At 43.6% G+C, this 22,158-nt stretch overlaps 1 protein-coding gene across 1 annotated transcript; it reads right to left on the bottom strand.

Moving 5' to 3' along the window:
• Positions 1–1,469: 1,469 nt before the first annotated feature.
• NOPCHAP1 (NOP protein chaperone 1) lies at positions 1,470–22,027 on the bottom strand. The gene is made up of 4 exons (XM_077265669.1): positions 21,829–22,027; positions 7,068–7,154; positions 2,485–2,618; positions 1,470–2,270 (listed from the first exon to the last, which is right to left on the bottom strand). Exons 1-4 carry the CDS (start codon positions 22,010–22,012, stop codon positions 2,073–2,075), a joined length of 603 nt encoding a protein of 200 aa, XP_077121784.1. The 5' UTR covers positions 22,013–22,027; the 3' UTR covers positions 1,470–2,072.
• Between the last annotated feature and the right edge of the window lie 131 nt (positions 22,028–22,158).

The following is a 22,158-nucleotide window of genomic DNA, read 5'->3' as shown; positions in this document are numbered from 1 at the left end:
ATTATCTCATAAAGGGACAGTGGTCAGAATTGTAAAAATTAGCCGGGTGAGAAAGGTGAAAACAGGCTGGGTCTTGATGGGATTAAAAAAGTGCATAAGGAGATAATAGCCATTTGAGCTGAATGAGCAGCACTCCACAATAATGGAAAGTACATAGGAACAATTTCAATAAAGACAATACATAATCATAACTTGATACCAACCAAAGTGACACACCACTGCCCCCTCACACCACTCCAATGCCCTTTTCGCTGTCGCTTCTATAATTTAATTCATTTGTTTTGAATTATTAATTGCCAATTTAGGTGACATATCCTGCCCCTTGCACATATTGTTTTATACTTCGTTTCTTAAACCCCATTTTTTTGTATAATTATGTTTTATTTATCCAATTATTGTGTAATCATGTTTTATTATTCATTAATAAAAGACTATATTGCATCTATTTTTTATACTTTTTATTGGGATGCTGGAAAGATTTGGCTACTTACATGCAGAATGTTTTCCTACGATAGGAACACTTCCCGCCCTGCGCTTCCCCCTATTGTTTATATCAATAGAAGGATCCAAAAGGAGAGAGCAAACATTCCCATATGGATTAATTTTTATTTCCGATACTTCTGATTATCTTGTGAGTAATGCAAAAAGGGCTTTTTAATTCAGGTGGAAAACCAGTTTAAGGCTGTGTGCACAGGATGCAGAATTAGTGCAGATCTGCAGCGTTTTTTTCTGCTGCAGATCTGCACTGTGATTTACAGTACAATGTAAATCAATGTGAAAAAAAAAAAAGCTGTGCACATGGTGCAGAAAAATCCGCGCAGAAAAAAAACTGACTTTTACCTTAAGGCTATGTGCACAGGATGCGGATTTGCTGCGGATTCGCAGCGGATTTTTCCGCTCAGAAACGCTGCAGATCCGCACTGTGATGTACAGTATAATGTTATTCAATGGCAAAAAAAAAATAGCTGTGCAGATGGTGTGGAAAAATCAGTGCGGAATTGCTGCAGATTTCAAAGAAGTGCATGTCACTTCTTTTGTGCAGTTCTGCAGCGTTTCTGCACTCCTCCAAGATAAAAATCTGCAGTGGTAAAATCTGCACAAAAACTGCATCAAATCTGCACCTGCGTTTTCTGCCAGGAGATGCAGATTTAGTGAAGAAAATTCTGCACCACATTTCCTACGTGTGCACATAGCCTAAGGCTGCAGTCGCACTAGCAGTATTTGGTCAGTATTTTACATCAGTATTTGGAAGCCAAAACCAGGAGTGGAACAAATACAGGAAAGGTATAATAGAAACATATGCACCACTTCTGTATTTATCACCCACTCCTGGTTTTGGCTTACAAATACTGATGTAAAATACTGACCAAATACTGATAGTGTGACGGCAGCCTAAGGAAACAGAATTAAATAAGTGTGACGGCAGCCTAAGGAAACAGAATTAAATAAGGTTCTACAGGTAAACACAGGAAGGTGCAAAGAAAAAAACATATTTATTAAAAGTAAAATGATAGTTAAAATGAAGAAGAAAAGGCAAATATGAGCGCTAAAGAAAATATATTCTGCAAGTGTAAATTAGAAAGCAGCGATTTTATAAAAATCAAAGTCATTTCACTAATGAGATGGTAGATTTGTTAGATAGCGTTTTTAGTAGGCATCTTACAGTGAAATCTACTGGTCTTTCTAAACTTGGCAGATTGTTCTCCATTTTCGGTGTTAAATTTTGCCGATATGTTCTGTATCTTGCCCTCGCCAAACCATGAACTTCCACAGGAAAATATGCATTTCATGCAGATATGTTTGAGGCAGGCATTGTAGAATAACTGACCTATTCCGCATCGGTTGATCAGTTTAATAGAATCTCAGCAAAATACTAAGACAAGGCTTGCTCATCAAGTCTTTTCGCATGATTCCTAGTGAAATTATGGTATACACTCTCCTGAAAATTATATAAACCCACACAACTGTATGTAGGAGTCAGCTTCAGAACATCACAAAAGACGGTATGGTTTATCTGGGATTGTCTTAAGTCATCTCCTGCACACAAGGGTCTCTCAAAGCCATTGCACAACTCAAGGATGTGAAGCTTTATGTGCTTGGCTTTCATTCTTTGGAACAAGTTCTTCTATCTTGCTTTTTTTTCCTTTTTGTCGCAGTCTGATGTTATGTTCTGTCACTTCTCCATCTGAATCGGAGGCTGAGCTTTCTTCCGAACTATCAGACTCCCCTTCGCTCGAATCAGAGCTGTTGAGTTCAACTAACGCTACATTCTACAAGAAAAGCAAATTATTAGATTTATATGCAGCACTCTAAAGAGAGCATTCAAGTCAGATTGTAGCAGTTTTACCAAAACCTCAAACACATGACAGTGAATGAGCCTTTAAGGGCAACTCCGTATTTTGGTTTACAAATAGATGAACTATTAGAAAATACTAACATAATAAATGAAGAATTGTCTGTCAGTGAACGTATATCACTACTTACCATTTCTATTATGTTTTCCTCCTGCTCAATGTTTTCTATGTCAAATTTACCATCTGAACAAGTCTGAAGTTCCTTGTTGAGGTCCTCATTGGCTTGTGCCATCTGTGGCAAGAAGTTCTGTACTCTATCCAGTACTGGAATGACAAAAAGTAAAAGGATACAGTACAACACTGGTAGATTTAGCCCTTTTATTACAAAAAAGACATACAGGTCACCACAAGCTTCGGCCTCAGACATCTGTAATAATTCTAATATAAAAAGCATGGAACACTGTTAATTTTTTTGGATCTCATTTTTAATTAGTGTGTCAATTTTCACCATTACTGACTTTTTCCCTGATGAAAATGACTGACCGGTAATGTAAATTTTCCTGAAACCAATAACAGAACCTGAGAGAGCGGGATGTACCCCGATCACTAAACAGGAAGACAGGAGCACAAAATATAAAGGTCACTGCTGCTTCCTAATTCAATGTGGTTTCCAAGAAGTCAAATAGGAGTCAACAAAATTATAAGCATTCTTATTATTATCTATACATTCACTCAAGCCCATTCTTCATTGTGAAAGGAGAAGATTGAGAACCACCAACAACCATACTTACAAGGAAGGGAAAGAAAAATAGAGGTCATGGAGTTTCAGGAAAATCAAATTGTCAGTAAGTAATTATTTTTCCCCTCACCCATCACAGCACCAGAGAGACTATGACCAAGGAATCCTCTCATAGGGAGGGAGTACCCCTGTAAGATCGTAAACCTAAACAAAGATTCCAAGATTATCCTAGTTCCATGGATAGTGCTCCAGGAAGAAAGATTGAGTAATATCCAAAACTTTCACAATCAAGGTAGAGAAATTATCGATTTGGACCTACAATAATAATAAAAAAAAAAATAATATATATTTCACACACACAGTTGTGCTCAAAAGTTTACATTCCCTGGCAGAATTTTTGCTTTCTTGGCCTTTTTTCAGAGAACATGAATCATAACACCAAAACTTTTTTACACTCATAATTAGTGGTTGTGTGAAGCCATTTATTGTCAAACTACTGTGTTTTCTCTTTTTAAATCATAATGACAACCCAAAACATCCAAATGACCCTGATCAAACGTTCACATACCCCATTTTTTAATACCGTGTAATGCCCCTACAACATCAATGACAGCTTGAAGTTTTTTGTGGTAGTTGTGGATAAGGTTCTTTATTTTCTCAGATGCTAAAGCTGCCCACTCTTCTTGGCAAAAAGCCTCCAGTTTCTGTAAATTCCTGGGCTGTCTAGCATGAACTGCGTGCTTGAGATCTCCCCAGAGTGGCTCAATGATATTGAGGTCAGGAGACTGGGATGACCACTCCAGAACCTTCACTTTTTTCTGCTGTAGCCAATGACAGGTCGACTTGGCCTTGTGTTTTGGATCGTTGTCAAGTACGTCCCATGCGCAGCTTCAGGGCCGATGAGTGCATATTTGCTTCGAGTATTTGCCAATAATGTGCTGCATTCATCTTTTCTTCAACTATGACCAACTTTCCTGTGCCTTTGTAGCTCACACATCCCCAAAACATAAAGCACTGGATCGCTGATAGTAGGAATGGTGTTCCTTTCATCATAGGCCTTGTTGACCTCTTTCCAAATGTAACGTTTATGGTTGTGGTCAAAGAGTTCAATTGTGGTCTCATCACTCCAAATTACCTTGTTCCAGAAGTTTTGAGGTTCGTCTCTGTGCTGTTTTGCGTATTGTAGGCGAGATACTTTGTGGCATTTGCGCAGCAATGGCTTTCTTCTGGCGACTCGACCATGCAGCCCATTTTTCTTCAAGTGCCTCCTTATTGTGTATCTTGAAAAAGCCACACCGCTAGTTTTCTGAGAGTCCAGTATTTCAGCTGATGTTATTTGTGGGTTTTTCTTTGCATCCCGAACAATTTTCCTGGCAGTTGTGGACAACATTTTTGTTGGTCTACCTGGCTGTGGATTTGTTTTCACAGAGCCCCTGATTTTCCATTTGTTAATCACAGTTTGAACGCTGCTGACTGGCATTATCAATTCCTTGGATATCTTTTTGTATCCCTTTCCTGTTTTATACAGTTCAACTATCTTTTCCCATAGATCCGTTGACAATTCTTTTGCTTTCACAATCCAGAAACGTCAGTGGCTAGATGAAAGATGTTAGAGTCTGTCTGGGTCCCAGAAACTCACTCAGCTTTTATGCTCACACTGATTACAAGCAAACAGGTCACAGGTGAGGATGTCACCTTTAGTAGCCATTCAAAACCTTGTGTGTCAACTTCTGTGCATGATATCAGGTCAAAATCACCAGGGTATGTGAACTTTTGATCAGGGCCATTTGGATGTTGTGGGTTGTCATTATGATTTAAAAAGAGAAAACACAGTAGTTTGACAATAAATGGCTTCACTCAACCACTAACCATGAGTGGAGAAAAAGTTTTGGTGCTATCACTCATTCTCTGAAAAGAAGGTCAAGAAAGCAAAAATTTTGCCAGGGTATGTAAACTTTTGAGCACAACTGTAAATCTGGTATCGCTGTAATCGCTCAGACCTAAAGAATAAAGTCATCTTGGAGAGCGCTTCACAGTTGTGAAGTGTGGCAAGCATTGCTAGGAGGGTGAAAAAGAGAGAACAGGCTAAGTATGACATCACATGATTAAATGCGGACTAACTGAATCCTGCTAAGCTGTACGTAGAATGAGGAGGTCAAGTTTCCCTGTATGAGTAACTGCAAAAGTCCCTGACAGGAGGGAGCAGCAGCTGAGTCAGGAATTCAAGAGGGAAACTATAAATGCATAGAGCAAAGAGAATAATTAGCTGGTAGAAGGGCAAAATGAGCAATTGTAAGTACACAGCGCTATATAATATGATGGCTGCAATAAACAGCGTGGAATCTCTCACTGTAGTTGTGGTATGTTATATTGATTATTTGTATACACGCTTTGGATGGATCCCTATCCTACTATATATCTATGTAGGGTTCCATGTATGTATTGATTCTTTTGATCTGTTCTTAGGATTTCCATGCCGTTTTCCCTTGCCTGGGTTTTGTGCGATATTGCCTGTCACTTTTTAACCTGTATATCTGTTCTCTGACCTTTTTGATATAAATAAATACATTTTGCAATATATGTGTATATATATCTTCTTGGACCTTCCAACTGCAATTTGTTTGTGGTGGTTTCATAATATGATGGCTGCAATAAATTAAGAGGACAAAAATTTAATGGGAGGAGGGCTTCTTTTAATCAAAGACTGTACACTGATGTCAACCTTGTGCATTCAGTGATTTTTATGGACCCATTGACTTGTATGGGTAATTTTGATTTGTTTATATGTGACTCCCATCAAAAAAATGGACATGACAAGGAGTTTTTTTTCATGTTGACACATGGTGCACAAAACAAACAAACAAAAAAATGGATATATTAGCAGACCCATAGTTTATAATGGATACATAATTTAGCCATGAGAACCACAGACTGAACAAGTATGAGGAGAGAAAAAAACAACGAGGTCTTGGTTTTCAAATGTCACCAAGATAAAAGCCCAAACAAGCACTTGTCAGGTTCTGTGTAAAAGGTGGAAGGGGAGGGAGTCTATCATGTGATCCCATTCCCTGTACATACTTCTATGACCCCAGAAGGCACATCTACTACTTTGTGACACGTGTGTTTACTGGCCAATAAATATCTTTTTTAGTAGACAAATAGTATTAAACTGAGCACAACCAAATCTTATATTTTAAGAGGCGCTCTGCACCTTAGTCTTAACTTTCGGTTAAACACAAACATTAAGCTTTGATGAAGATTTGCACTGAAATGAGTGCAAAAGTGTTGGCTGCCATGTGTACAAAGTACCAGGGAGTCAGGTTTGAATTGAGAGTTTAATTCATCCTGAGACCCCTGGCAGTGCAAGGTTTGAAAGTTATGTTAGATGAAATACTTCCTAGGGCAGGGGTCTCAAACTGCATTCCTCGAGGGCCTCAAACCATGCTTGTTTTCAAGATTTCCTTAGCATTGCCCAAGGTGCTGTAATCATTATGTGTGTAGGTGATTAAATTATCACTTGTGCAGTACAAGGGCATCCTGAAAACGACCTGTTATAGGCCCTTGAGGAATGCAGTTTGAGACCTCTGTCCTAGGGGAAAGTACCTGGAGAACAGGAGAATTCCCAGAAGATTGGAGAAGGGCAAATGCTGTCCCCATCTTCAAAACTGGAAAGAGGAGCAAGCCAGGAAACTACAGGACAGTGAGCCTTACTTCTATACCAGGAAAGATCTTTGAACAAATTAACAGCATGTATGTAAGTATCTGGATAAGAATACAGTAATTAACCAGAGCCAGCATGGGTTTATAACACACAAGTCATGCAGCACAGTGTACAAGTAGATGCAATCCTTTTATATCATTTTATATACTTGATCATGTTGTCGGAACCATCGGCCAGTATAGTCACTAGTTTTGTCATTGTAGTCTACAGCGTATAGGTGTGCAGTACACAGCATCATATGGTGGCAGTGTACAACATGGATTTGGAGAACATCCACCAATACAAGCATAGCACAAAGTAAAAATGTACTTACTGCTGCTTCTTGGCATTCTAACAGTAGGAGGGCAAGATCCGGTTTTCTGGTTTCGCTTCGAATTTATAAGTAATTTGTTATACAGACCTAAAGGAGAGGCAGAATACGCATAGACATTACAATGCAATGCTAATTAATTAGGCACCAAATAGTACAGAAATACAGCTAATCCGCTTTCACTTCTGAAAGGAGTAAAAGAGTGAGCAAAGATTACAATGACAAAAATCTTCTAAGTATAAACATTCTACTAAAAACATTTTCTATTAATGCTGTTTTACGGGTCCATTTTATATTAGTTCCCGAATGTACCTCTACAACCTGGCAACGAAAGATCGTGCAGGGATGCACATAATTAAAGGGAACCTGTCACCCCCAAAATCGAAGGTGAGCTAAGCCCACCATCATCAGGGGCTTATCTACAGCATTCTGTAATGCTGTAGATAAGCCCACGATGTATCCTAAAAGATGAGAAAAAGAGGTTAGATTATACTCAACCAGGCTCAGTCCCAGCCCGGTTCTGTTCGGGTCCGATGGGCGTCGCGGTCCGGGGCCTCCCATCTTCATAGGATGACGTCCTCTTCTTGTATTCACGCTGTGGCTCCGGCGCAGGTGTACTCTGTCTGCCCTGTTGAGGGCAGAGCAAAGTACTGCAGTGTCCAGGTGCCGGGAAAGGTCAGAGAGGCCCGACACCTGCGCACTGCAGTACTTTGCTTTGCCCTCAACAGGGCAAAGTACGCCTGCGCAGGAGCGTGAATACAAGAAGAGGACATCATCGTAAGAAGATGGGAGGCCCCAGACCGGACCGCAATGTCCATCGGACCAGAACCGGACCGCCCCTGGGTGAGTCTAATCTAACCTCTTTTTCTCATCTTTCAGGATACATCGGGGGCTTATCTACAGCATTACAGAATGCTGTAGATAAGCCCCTGATGCTGGTGGGCTTAGCTCACCTTCAATTTTGGGGGTGACAGGTTCCCTTTAACAAGGCAATACACAGTTGTCAATTATTTCATACATTTCAAGGAGGAAAAAGTACCATGCAGAATTCTAAGAAAGGACACTATAATGAGAGCTGACAAGATCCTCGTTAATTAAAGGGATTACCCAGAACTTTATCATTCAAAAGGTAGAAGAGAGAACGGCAATCTTGGACTCAATTCTTTCTAACGGGGAGGAAATGGTTGAGGAAGTAAAGGTGGCTGGAAATTTAGGAGGCAGCGATCATGCTATCCTCTAATTTTGGATTACATGAGGAGGAAGACCAGTGAGGTCTCAGACTTTAAGGTTGGACTTCAGAATGGCAGATTTTAACTGACTCAGAAAGAGGGTAGGAATGTCCAATGGCTGGATGTTCTAAAAGGACATAAGTGTCCAAGAAGGATGGGAGAATGTGCAGTGAATATTTAATTTAGCAATATCGGTAACAATTCAGAAAAGAGGAAGAATTTGAAGCATTTAAAGAGACCAAGGTGGATGAGCACAGAACGTAATCTCTTGTTAAAAAGGAAAAAAAAGAAATGTATATTAAATGGAATGGGTGCATCATATCTAAAGAATATAATGCCATCTGCAGGGAATGCAGGGCAAGCATTAGAAGAGCTAAATCCAGTAATGAAGTGAGGCTTGCAAGGGACACCAAAAGCAATAGAAAAGGCTTTTTTTTTTTTTTTGGGGGAAGGGGGGGATGTCGAAAAGTCAAAGATGTCATAGGTTGTTAACAGGATGGAAAGGGTGAAGTGGTCAAAAATGATCTTGAGAAGGCCGAACTTTTAAGTTCCTATTTTGTATCTGTGTATTCTAAGAAAGCAAATGTAGCATCAACTGGTCTTCATGGTGAATAAAAGAATCCGTACTATCTATAAACAGAGAGATGGTGAGGAAACACTTGGCTAATTTAAACCAATTTAAATCTCCTGGTCCCGATGAATTACATCTTAGGATACTAAAAGTACCTGGAAAATAGAATTCCCAGAAAATTGGAGAAGGGCAAATGTTGTCCCTATCTTCAAAAAAGGAAAGAAGATGGAGCCAGGAAGTTACAGGCCAGTGAGACTTAAGGTACCGTCACACTCAGCGACGCTGCAGCAATATACTATAACGAGCCGATCGCTGCAGCGTCGCTGTTTAGGTCGCTGTAGAGATGTTAAACACAGCAGCTCCAGAACGATGCAGGAGCGAACCTGTGACGTAACGGTGACTCACTTATTGTTCTCACAGGTCGTTAGCTCCATGTAAAACATTGCTGACATCGTTGCTTTTGCTGTCAAACACGATGATACACGCCGATCTGACGACCAAATAAAGTTCTGGACTTCTAGCTCCGACCAGCGATATCACAGCGGGATCCAGATCGCTGCTGCGTGTCAAACACAACGAGATCGCTATCCAGGACGCTGCAACGTCACGGATCGTTGTCGTTCTCGTTGTAAAGTTGCTCAGTGTGAAGGTACCTTTACTTCTATACCAGGAAATATCTTTGAACAAGTTATTAAACAGCACATATGCAAGTACTTGGATAAAGAAAACAGCAATTAACTAGATCCAGCATGGGTTCGTAGCAACAAGTCATGCCAGACTAATCTAATTTCCTTCTATGATGTAATGAGGGAATCACTGAATGGGTGAATCAGAGAAAAAACGCGGAAGATATAGTATATCAGCAAAGCATTTGATAAAGTATCTCATACTATACGTATTGAAAAAAAATGACAAGGCTACGGTTAAGTGGATTCATAACTGGCTCAGTGATTGTACTCAAAGAGTGGTAATACTTGCACATCCAATTGGAAGAGTGTCTCAAGTGGGGTACCACAAGGCTCTGTCCTGGCCCCAGTGTTGTCCAACATTTTTATAAATGATATAGATAAGGGAACTGAAGGTAAACTAATCAAATTTGCAGACAATGCAAAGCTAGGAGGGATAGCTAACACTAGAGAAGACAAAGGATTCAGAAGGATCTAGATAAACTTGAATAATGGGCAGAGACTAAAGCTGGAGTCACACTAAACGACTTACCAACGATCACGACCAGCGATACGACCTGGCCGTGATCGTTGGTAAGTCGTTGTGTGGTCGCTGGGGAGCTGTCACACAGACCGCTCTCCCCAGCGACCAACGATCAGGGGAACGACTTCGGCATCGTTGAAACTGTCTTCAACGATGCCGAAGTCTCCCTGCAGCACCCGGGTAAACATCGGGTTACTAAGTGCAGGGCCGCGCTTAGTAACCCGATATTTACCCTGGTTACCATTGTAAAAGTAAAAAAAAAACAAAAAAAACTACATACTCACATTCTGACGTCTGTCACGTCCCCCGCCGGCGTCCACAGGGTTAAAACTGCTTTCGGCAAGAGCGCTGCTAATGCACGTGCTGCTGCCGAGAGCTTCCCTGCACTGACTGTGTCAGAGCCGGCAGTAACAGCGGTGACGTCACCGCTGTGCTCTGCTTTACGGCCGGCGCTGACACAGTCAGTGCAGGGAAGCTCTCGGCAGCAGCACGTGCATTAGCAGCGCTCCTGCCGAAAGCAGTTTTAACCCTGTGGACACGGGGGGACGTGACAAACATCAGAATGTGAGTATGTACGGTTTTCTTTTTTTACTTTTACAATGGTAACCAGGGTAAATATCGGGTTACTAAGCGCAGCCCTGCGCTTAGTAACCCGTATTTACCCTGGTTACAAGTGAACACATCCAGCGAACACATCCAGCCGATCCAGCGATGACAGCGTGTGATCAGCGACCAAAAAATGGTCCTGATCATTCCCCAACTACCAACGATCTCCCAGCAGTGGCCTGATCGTTGGTCGCTGTCACACATAACGAGATCATTAGCGGGATCGTTGCTACGTCACCAAAAGCGTGACGTTGCAACGATATCGTTATGTGTGACTCAGCCTTAATAGAATGGCACTTAACCCCATAACCCCCAAGGGTGGTTTTCACGTTAATGACCGGGCCAATTTTTACAATTCTGACCACTGTCCCTTTATGAGGTTATAACTCTGGAACGCTTCAACGGATCCCGGTGATTCTGACACTGTTTTCTCGTGACATATTGTACTTCATGATCATGGTAAAATTCATTTGATATGACTTGCGTTTATTTGTGAAAAAGACGGAAATTTGGCAAAAATTTCACAATTTTCCAACTTTGAATTTTTATGCCCTTAATTCAGAGTATGTCACACAAAATACTTAATAAGTAACATTTCCCACAAGTCTACTTTACATCAGCACAATTTTGGAACCAATTTTTTTTTTGTTAGGGAGTTATAAGGGATAAAAGTTGACCAGCGATTTCTCACTTTAACATTTTTTTTTTTTTTAAAGGACCACATCACATTTGAAGTCACTTTGAGTTGTCTATATGATGGAAAATACCAAAAAGTGACACCATTCTAGAAACTGCACCCCTCAAGGTGCTCAAAACCACCCTCAAGAAGTTTATTAACCCTTCAGGTGCTTCACAGGATATTTTTTTTTTTAAATGAACATTTAACTTTTTTCACACAAAAAAAAACCTTCAGATCCAATTTGTTTTATTTTACCAAGGGTAACAAGAGAAATTGGAACCCAAAAGTTGTTGTGCAGTTTGCCCTGAGTACACTGATACCCCATATGTGGGAGTAAACCACTGTTTGGTTGCATGGCAGAGCTCGGAAGGAGTGCCGTTTGACTTTTCAATGAAAATTGGCTGGAATTGAGATCGAACGCCATGTCGCGTTCGCAGAGCTCCTGATGTGCCTAAACAATGGAAACCCCCCACAACTGACACCACTTTGGAAAGCAGACCCCCTAAGGAACTTATCTAGATGTCTGGTGAGCACTTTGAACCCCCAAGTGTTTCACAGAAGTATGTAATGTAGAGCTGTAAAAATTAAAAAATCTTTTTTTTTTTCTTCACAAAAATGATCTTTTCGCCCCCAATTTTTTCTTTTCCCAAGGGTAACAGGAGAAATTGGACCCCAAAAGTTGTTGTGCAGTTTGACCTGACTACAATGATACCCCATATGTGGGGGTAAACCACTGTTTGGGTGCATGGCAGATCTCGGAAGGGAAGGAGCAATGTTTGACTTTTTCAATGCAGAATTGGCTGGAATTGAGATGGAACGCCATGTCGTGTTCGAAGAGCCCCTGATGTGCCTAAACAAAGGAAACCCCCCAATTCTAACTCCAACCCTAACCCCAACACACCCCTAACCCTAATCCCAACCCTAACCATAACCCTAACCACACCCCTATCCCGAACACACCCCTAATCCTAATCCCAACCCTAACCATAACCCTAACCACACCCCTATCCCGAACACACCCCTAATCCTAATCCCAACCCTAACCATAACCCTAACCACACCCCTATCCCGAACACACCCCTAATCCTAATCCCAACCCTAACTTTAGCCCCAACCCCTGACGGGAAAATTGAAATAAATACATTTTTTTATTATATTATTTTACTCTAAGGTGGTGATAAATGGGGGTTTGATTTACTATTTATAGCGGGTTTTTATGTTTGACAGCTGTCACACGCTAAAAGATGCTTTTTATTGCAAAAAATAGTTCTTGCATCACCACATTTTGAGAGCTATAATTTTTCCATATTTTGGCCCACAGAGTCATGTGAGGTCTTGTTTTTTTGTGGGACGAGCTGACATTTTTATTAGTACCATATTTGGGCACATGACATTTTTTGATCGCTTTTTATTACAATTTGCGGGAGGCAGAAGGAACAAAAACCAGCAATTTATGAATTACTTTTAGGGGGGGGGGGGGGGGGGGTGAGCGTTAATACAGTTCCACGTGTGGTACAATTGATAAAATAGCTTTATTCTTCGGGTTAGGGCTTGTTTCCATTTGCGAGAAACACGTCCGTGTCTCGCATGTGGAAACCAAGCTCTGGCGTCGGCACTCCAGAGCGGAGCGTGCGGCTCCATGTGTTGCTATGCGGCCGCACGCTCCACTCCCAAGTGCCGGCACCAGAGCTTGGCTTCCACATGCGAGACACGGACGTGTTTCTCGCAAATGGAAACAAGCCCTTAGTACGATTACAGCGATACATCATTTATATCATTTTTTTATGTTTTGGCGCTTTTATACAATAAAAACTATTTTATATAAAAAATTATTTTTGCATCGCTTTATTCTGACAGCTGTAACTTTTTTTTATTTTTTTCGCTGATGACGATGGTTGGCAGCTCGTTTTTTGCGGGACAAGATGACGTTTTCATGTTTATTTATATCCGTCTTTTTGATAGCGTGTTATTCCACTTTGTTCGGCGGTATGATAAAGCATTGTTTTTTTGCCTGGTTCTTTTTATGGGGTTCAATAAAGGGGTTAACTAGTGGAACAATTTTATAGGTCGGGTCGTTACAGACGCAGCGATACTTATATGTGTACTTTTATTGTTTCTTTTTATTTACATATAGAAATGTATTTATTGGAAAATATTTTATTTTTTTTTATTTAGGAATTTAAAAAAATATATATTTTTACACATGTCAATATATATATTTTTTACATTGTTCCAGGGTGGGACCTCACTGTATAAAGTCAGATCGCTGATCTGACACTTTGCACAGCACTGTCTCAGATCAGCGATCTGACAGGCAGTGAAGGAGGCTTGCCGGCAACTGCTCTTAGCAGGCACTAAGCCACCTTCCTGCAGGACCCGGAAGGAACCCGAGGCCGTCTTGGTGCTGGGAGTTTCCATGGAGACCCTCAGGACAACGCGATAACATTGCGTTGTTCTGAGGGAAGTGCGCAGGGAGGGGGCTCCCTGCGCGATGTTTCTCTATGCCACCGGTACGCTGCGATCTTGTTTGATCACTAGTGTTGAGCATTCCGATACTGCAAATATCGGGTATCGGCCGATATTCGCTGTATCGGAATTCCGATACAGAGTTCCGATATTTTTGTGATATCAGAATCGGAAGTTCCCAGTGTCTGGAGGAGAGGAGACTCTCCTTCAGGCCCTGGGATCCATATTCATGTAAAAAATAAAGAATAAAAAATATGGATATACTCACCCCTCCGACGAATCCTGGACCTTAGCGGTGTAACCGGCAGCCTCCGTTCCTAAGAATGCAGTGAGTGTACAGGACCTGCGATGACGTCGCGGTCTTGTGATTGGTCATGTGACCGCGACGTCATCGAAGGTCCTTCACTCACTGCATTCTTAGGAACGGAGGCTGCCGGTTACACCGCTAAGGTCCAGTGTCCGCCGGAGGGGTGAGTATATCCATATTTTTTGTTTTTATTCTTTATTTTTTACATGAATATGGATCCCAGGGCCTGAAGGAGAGTCTCCTCTCCTTCAGACCCTGGGAACCATCCAGAATCACTTCCGATATTTGTGTCCCATTGACTTGTATTGGTATCGGGTATCGGTATCGGCGATATCCGATATTTTTTGGATATCGGCCGATCCAATCCGATACCGATACTTTCAAATATTGGACGGTATCTCTCAACACTATTGATCACACAACTATATTCTTTGTACACCAGGTTCACAGAGATAGGTGCCAAAGAAAAATTTGAAGTGACAACAGATCAATTTTTAAAACTATATTAGTTTTTATTCAATTAAATAAAAATATATTCAGGAACACGAGATAACTGGAAAGAATGGAGATTACAAAAAGGAAATTACAGCAGACATAAAATTGGCAGTTTTCCTAAATATAGCAATGTTACGCAGCAAAAAAACTACAACAATATTTATATATGATAAAGTGCATTGTGCAAAAAAAAAAATCATTGTTATACATTTAATATAATAAAGTGGTTTCACTAATTAAACAATTCAATATTTCAGATTGCCACTAGAGGGTAGTATTGCTCACTAGGAGTCAAGCACCTCTATATTTATATATCATTAATATATTTTATTCTCTGCCATTAAAACCAGTTAAATTAGTGTAAATCCCTATCTTTATTCATGTGCCAAATAAATAATCTAGCCAGATATACTTAAAGAAGATCAATCACCCGAACGTATATAGATCTCAGTATTCAATAGCCCAAAAAAAATAAAAAAATGGCAGGTACAAATTAAATAATTTAGGGAACCATCACATAAAAATAAGAACACTGCAGTTCATTATTACCTGGATGTCACAATGTTCGCTAGTTCAGCCGCTTTAAACGCCTCAACCTCCCGCTCCGACGCGCACGTTTCGCCGCCCTGCTTCTTCGGGGGATTTTGTTTGATCGCAGTGTTCCGGTGGTTAAAGTGCCGGGAGCAGTCTGTGGCCGCTCCTGGCACTTAGAGCCGGGTGTCAGCTGTGAGAATCAGGTGACTCCCGGCTCCACACCACCCGTGTGCGTGGCCGATCGGCTTCGACGTACTATCCCATCCATGGGCCCAGCCCACAAGGACGGGATAGTACGTTGGATGTCAGAAAAGGGTTAACAGGGAGAAATGCAAAATTCTACATCTAGGCAAAAACACCCCGAAAATTACATCTACAGAATGGGAAGAATAAAACTAAGCAACAGCACGTGTGAAAAAGACTTGGGTATACTAATAGATGACAGACTACACATGAGTCAACAGTTTGATGCAGCAGCAAAAAAGGCAAACATAGTTCTAGGATGTATTAAAATAAGCATGTGAAGATCATGTGAAGTAATTATCCCCCTCTACTCCTCCTTAGTCAGACCTCATCTGGAATACTGAGTCCAATTCTGGGCACCACATTTTATAAAAGACATTACAAAACTGGAGCAAATTCAGAGAAGACCTACCAGGATGGTGAGCGGACTGTAAAGTATGTCCTACAGGGAACTGTTAAATGATCTGGGAATGTTTAGCTTGCAAGAAAGAAGGCTAAGAGGAGACTTAAAGGGAACCTGTTACCCCCCAAATCAATGGTGAGCTAAGCCCACCATCATCAGGGGCTTATCTACAGCATTCTGTAATGCTGTAGATACGCCCCCCGATGTATCCTGAAAGATGAGAAAAAGAGGTTAGATTATACTCACCCAGAGGCGGTCCCGGTCTGGTTCTGGTCCGATGGGTGTCGCGGTCCGGGGCCTCCCATCTTCTTACGATGACGTCCTCTTCTTGTCTTCACGCTGCGGCTCCGGCGCAGGTGTACTTTGTCTGCCCTGTTGAGGGCAGGGCAGAGCCGGGACAGGTCAGAGAGGCCCAGCGCCTGCGCACTGCAGTACTTTGCTCTGCCCTCAACAGGACAGACAAAGTACGCCTGCGCCGGAGCAGCAGCGTGAAGACAAGAAGAGGATGTCATTGTAAGAAGATGGGAGGCCCCAGACCGGACCGTGATGCCCATCAAATCAGATCACCCGCCGAGGTGAGTATAATCTAACCTCTTTTTCTCATCTTTTAGGATACATTGGGGGCTTATCTACAGCATTACAGAATGCTGTAGATAAGCCCGATGCCGGTGGGCTTAGCTCACCTTCCATTCTGGGGGTGACAGGTTCCCTTTAATAGTTGTCTACAAATATCTGAAGGGCTGTAACAGTGTAGAAGGATCATCTTTATTCTCATTTGCACATGGAAACACGAGAAGCAATGGAATGAAACTGAAAGGGAGAAGATACAGATTAGATATTACAAAAAAACTTTTTGACAGTGAGGGTGATCAATGAGTGGAACAGGCTGCCAGGAGAGGTGGCAAGTTCTCCTTCAATGGAAGTCTTCAAACAAAGGCTGGACAGATATCGGTCTGAGATGGTTTAGTGAATCCTGCATTGAGCAGGGGGTTGGACACAATGACCCTGGAGGTCCCTTCCAACTCTAACATTCTAAGATTCTTAACTTTAGTTTTTTGTGTATTGGGCTAAGCACTAACAGGCAGGTTTGGTAGCTTGGCAACTATCTGCCTGTTCACAAAGGGGATTATCTCAACTGGCGATTCCCAAGATTCATTTCACCTCTCTTCAACACAGCAGCACCTTCTCTTTCAGTCTGCTCTGCAGTTAGGCAGCAGAGAGCCAGCTGTCATTCAGCATGACATCAATCGAGACGCCCTGTCAACAGAGCAGAGCCGAAGAAAGGATGCTGCTCTGTCATTGAGACGTCACCGCAAGCAGGAGAAACGCTGGCAGGAGCCATCCGTGACTGCTCTAATCAGGCAGAGATCATCACTGGTCAGAACAGGTTGATAGTTAGCAACTACCTGTGTTAGTTCTTAGTTCCATATGAAAAAAAATAATAAATAAAAATACTGGATAACCCATTTAACTATTGATTCATTTTGGCTTCCCTGTGGTTTGTCTTTCTCCATATGTCTATTAGTACAGAGAACTCCACTGACCAACCATCCAGGGAGAGTAACATGATTGTGGTGCATCACTCTGCAAGAGGCATTGCTACCGTATTTTTTGGACTATAAGATGCACATTTTTTTGGGGGAAAATAGGGGTGCTTCTTATTGTCGGAATATACTTACAAAATACTGTAGTGGCGGTCCCGGACGGACGCTGCAGGGGGCGATGCAGCCTCCCTTCCCAGGCTGGTTTGGCAGTGGTGTTCTGTGATGGTGGGGAGGGGCTCCACCGGCATTTTCTGAAAGCCCGGAGACCCTCGTAGATACACTGCTGCGATGCTGTGGCCTCTGGGAAAATTGCCGCTGGGGGCTGCGCAGCATGCTCAGATTGAGATCTCGTCATCGAGATCTCAATTTGAGCATGCACTGCCCCCTGCGGCCATTTTCCTGGAGGCCACTACATTGCAGCAGTGGATTTGGGGGGCCTCCGGGCTTTCACAAAATGCCAGCGGAGCCCCGCTGCAGCACAGAGCATCACCGCCGCGCCTGTCGCAAAATGCAGGTGGAACCCCGCCAAACCTGTCGCAAAATACCGTCGGAACCACTGGGAACCCCAGAGCACCACCACCACCACACCAGTCTGGAATGGGATTTACCGGAGGCCACCGAACAACCCGTGACCACGCTCCCCTGTGACCACTCCTCCACCTGTGCTGATCCCCCCCCCCCCAGCTGAATTCGGACTGTAAGACGGATCCACATTTGACACGTTTTCCCCCCTATTTTCCTTCTGAAAACTTGGGGTGTGTCTTATAGTCTGTGTGGGTCGTATTACTGCGCTTGCCTCCACAGCTGACCCACTCAGCGTGCTGTAGCACTTCTCTATATCCAGTGGGTGAGCCTAAAGCGATATTCTCAACAAGCCATCGCATATACATAGGCTAGAGGCAATCTACGGATTAGTGGAGGTGGCCAGCCATTGGGATCCACAGCATTTCTGAGCATGAGGCTCTGAAATGCCTTTCTGAATACAGTAGTATCAATAGTGTGGTGGTGGGCATGCGATACCAGGCCAAAACCCGAATGTCAGGACCCCAGACCCCACCGATCTGCAGTTATCCCCTCTCCTATGAGTGAGACTTTCTAATATGAGGATAAGCTGTCAGTGCTGTGCACACTCTGCAGGAAGGGGCTCAGTGTAGTACCTGGCAACATGTCCAGGGACAAGCAGGAGAGGCTGGAGTATACTATAGGCCGCAGTCAGGAGAAGTACAAGGTGCAGAACACAGGAGTATACTATAGGCCGCAGTCAGGAGAAGTACAAGGTGCAGAACACAGGAGTATACTATAGGCCGCAGTCAGGAGAAGTACAAGGTGCAGAACACAGGAGTATACTATAGGCCGCAGTCAGGAGAAGGACAAGGTGCAGAACACAGGAGTATACTATAGGCCGCAGTCAGGAGAAGTACAAGGTGCAGAACACAGGAGTATACTATAGGCCGCAGTCAGGAGAAGTACAAGGTGCAGAACACAGGAGTATACTATAGGCCGCAGTCAGGAGAAGGACAAGGTGCAGAACACAGGAGTATACTATAGGCCGCAGTCAGGAGAAGTACAAGGTGCAGAACACAGGAGTATACTATAGGCCGCAGTCAGGAGAAGTACAAGGTGCAGAACACAGGAGTATACTATAGGCCGCAGTCAGGAGAAGTACAAGGTGCAGAACACAGGAGTATACTATAGGCCGCAGTCAGGAGAAGTACAAGGTGCAGAACACAGGAGTATACTATAGGCCGCAGTCAGGAGAAGTACAAGGTGCAGAACACAGGAGTATACTATAGGCCGCAGTCAGGAGAAGTACAAGGTGCAGAACACAGGAGTATACTATAGGCCGCAGTCAGGAGAAGGACAAGGTGCAGAACACAGGAGTATACTATAGGCCGCAGTCAGGAGAAGTACAAGGTGCAGAACACAGGAGTATACTATAGGCCGCAGTCAGGAGAAGGACAAGGTGCAGAACACAGGAGTATACTATAGGCCGCAGTCAGGAGAAGTACAAGGTGCAGAACACAGGAGTATACTATAGGCCGCAGTCAGGAGAAGTACAAGGTGCAGAACACAGGAGTATACTATAGGCCGCAGTCAGGAGAAGTACAAGGTGCAGAACACAGGAGTATACTATAGGCCGCAGTCAGGAGAAGTACAAGGTGCAGAACACAGGAGTATACTATAGGCCGCAGTCAGGAGAAGTACAAGGTGCAGAACACAGGAGTATACTATAGGCCGCAGTCAGGAGAAGGACAAGGTGCAGAACACAGGAGTATACTATAGGCCGCAGTCAGGAGAAGGACAAGGTGCAGAACACAGGAGTATACTATAGGCCGCAGTCAGGAGAAGTACAAGGTGCAGAACACAGGAGTATACTATAGGCCGCAGTCAGGAGAAGGACAAGGTGCAGAACACAGGAGTATACTATAGGCCGCAGTCAGGAGAAGTACAAGGTGCAGAACACAGGAGTATACTATAGGCCGCAGTCAGGAGAAGTACAAGGTGCAGAACACAGGAGTATACTATAGGCCGCAGTCAGGAGAAGGACAAGGTGCAGAACACAGGAGTATACTATAGGCCGCAGTCAGGAGAAGGACAAGGTGCAGAACACAGGAGTATACTATAGGCCGCAGTCAGGAGAAGGACAAAATGCAGAACACAGGAGTATACTATAGGCCGCAGTCAGGAGAAGGACAAGGTGCAGAACACAGGAGTATACTATAGGCCGCAGTCAGGAGAAGTACAAGGTGCAGAACACAGGAGTATACTATAGGCCGCAGTCAGGAGAAGTACAAGGTGCAGAACACAGGAGTATACTATAGGCCGCAGTCAGGAGAAGTACAAGGTGCAGAACACAGGAGTATACTATAGGCCGCAGTCAGGAGAAGTACAAGGTGCAGAACACAGGAGTATACTATAGGCCGCAGTCAGGAGAAGGACAAGGTGCAGAACACAGGAGTATACTATAGGCCGCAGTCAGGAGAAGTACAAGGTGCAGAACACAGGAGTATACTATAGGCCGCAGTCAGGAGAAGGACAAGGTGCAGAACACAGGAGTATACTATAGGCCGCAGTCAGGAGAAGTACAAGGTGCAGAACACAGGAGTATACTATAGGCCGCAGTCAGGAGAAGGACAAGGTGCAGAACACAGGAGTATACTATAGGCCGCAGTCAGGAGAAGTACAAGGTGCAGAACACAGGAGTATACTATAGGCCGCAGTCAGGAGAAGTACAAGGTGCAGAACACAGGAGTATACTATAGGCCGCAGTCAGGAGAAGTACAAGGTGCAGAACACAGGAGTATACTATAGGCCGCAGTCAGGAGAAGGACAAGGTGCAGAACACAGGAGTATACTATAGGCCGCAGTCAGGAGAAGTACAAGGTGCAGAACACAGGAGTATACTATAGGCCGCAGTCAGGAGAAGGACAAGGTGCAGAACACAGGAGTATACTATAGGCCGCAGTCAGGAGAAGGACAAGGTGCAGAACACAGGAGTATACTATAGGCCGCAGTCAGGAGAAGGACAAGGTGCAGAACACAGGAGTATACTATAGGCCGCAGTCAGGAGAAGTACAAGGTGCAGAACACAGGAGTATACTATAGGCCGCAGTCAGGAGAAGGACAAGGTGCAGAACACAGGAGTATACTATAGGCCGCAGTCAGGAGAAGTACAAGGTGCAGAACACAGGAGTATACTATAGGCCGCAGTCAGGAGAAGGACAAGGTGCAGAACACAGGAGTATACTATAGGCCGCAGTCAGGAGAAGTACAAGGTGCAGAACACAGGAGTATACTATAGGCCGCAGTCAGGAGAAGTACAAGGTGCAGAACACAGGAGTATACTATAGGCCGCAGTCAGGAGAAGGACAAGGTGCAGAACACAGGAGTATACTATAGGCCGCAGTCAGGAGAAGGACAAGGTGCAGAACACAGGAGTATACTATAGGCCGCAGTCAGGAGAAGGACAAGGTGCAGAACACAGGAGTATACTATAGGCCGCAGTCAGGAGAAGTACAAGGTGCAGAACACAGGAGTATACTATAGGCCGCAGTCAGGAGAAGTACAAGGTGCAGAACACAGGAGTATACTATAGGCCGCAGTCAGGAGAAGGACAAGGTGCAGAACACAGGAGTATACTATAGGCCGCAGTCAGGAGAAGGACAAGGTGCAGAACACAGGAGTATACTATAGGCCGCAGTCAGGAGAAGGACAAGGTGCAGAACACAGGAGTATACTATAGGCCGCAGTCAGGAGAAGTACAAGGTGCAGAACACAGGAGTATACTATAGGCCGCAGTCAGGAGAAGGACAAGGTGCAGAACACAGGAGTATACTATAGGCCGCAGTCAGGAGAAGTACAAGGTGCAGAACACCACTTATTTAGCAGCTCCAATGCTTCACAGTCACATGTCTGCAGGGTGACGGCACTCATGTATATCGGGGTCAGGCATCTCCACCATCCTGAGTACCACTCACCCCCTCCTGAACAGCCGAAACCCAGCAGCTCCCCGGAGCGCACAGGCTTCACGGTGCGCCCCTCATCTGCCTCCAGGTCCATCATTCCAGCCGCCTGCTGAGTGAGAAGCATGTGAAGGAGCGCCAGGCCAGGAAGCAGGCAGCACACTGATGACGTCACAGGACCGCTGCTCTCAGCCGCCATGATGCTTATGGGCAAAATGTAAACGCCCCTTAGTGTCATTCCTAGAGGTGTGTAGCATCTAGCTCTATCATCACCATGTGAGGATTGTATAATTCTAACACAGCCGGCAGCGAGGGCCTCTGCTGGCCAATTGTATGTACTGCACT

Source organism: Ranitomeya variabilis, chromosome 5, assembly GCF_051348905.1.
Source record: "Ranitomeya variabilis isolate aRanVar5 chromosome 5, aRanVar5.hap1, whole genome shotgun sequence".
Lineage (NCBI taxonomy): Eukaryota > Metazoa > Chordata > Amphibia > Anura > Dendrobatidae > Ranitomeya > Ranitomeya variabilis.
The sequence above is the reverse complement of the archived record's forward strand: the minus strand, read 5'-3'. Positions and strand labels throughout refer to the sequence as shown.

What these genes read in the sequence shown, in the direction of transcription:
- NOPCHAP1 (XM_077265669.1), bottom strand. Translation starts at nt 22,012, where the DNA reads ATGGCGGCTGAGAGCAGCGGTCCTGTGACGTCATCAGTGTGCTGCCTG. An exon ending in TAGAATGCCAAGAAGCAGCA is followed by an intron (nt 2,619 to 7,067) that starts GTAAGTACATTT and finishes TTGTCATTCCAG; the next exon opens with TACTGGATAGAGTACAGAAC. An exon ending in AGGAAAACATAATAGAAATG is followed by an intron (nt 2,271 to 2,484) that starts GTAAGTAGTGAT and finishes CTTTTCTTGTAG; the next exon opens with AATGTAGCGTTAGTTGAACT.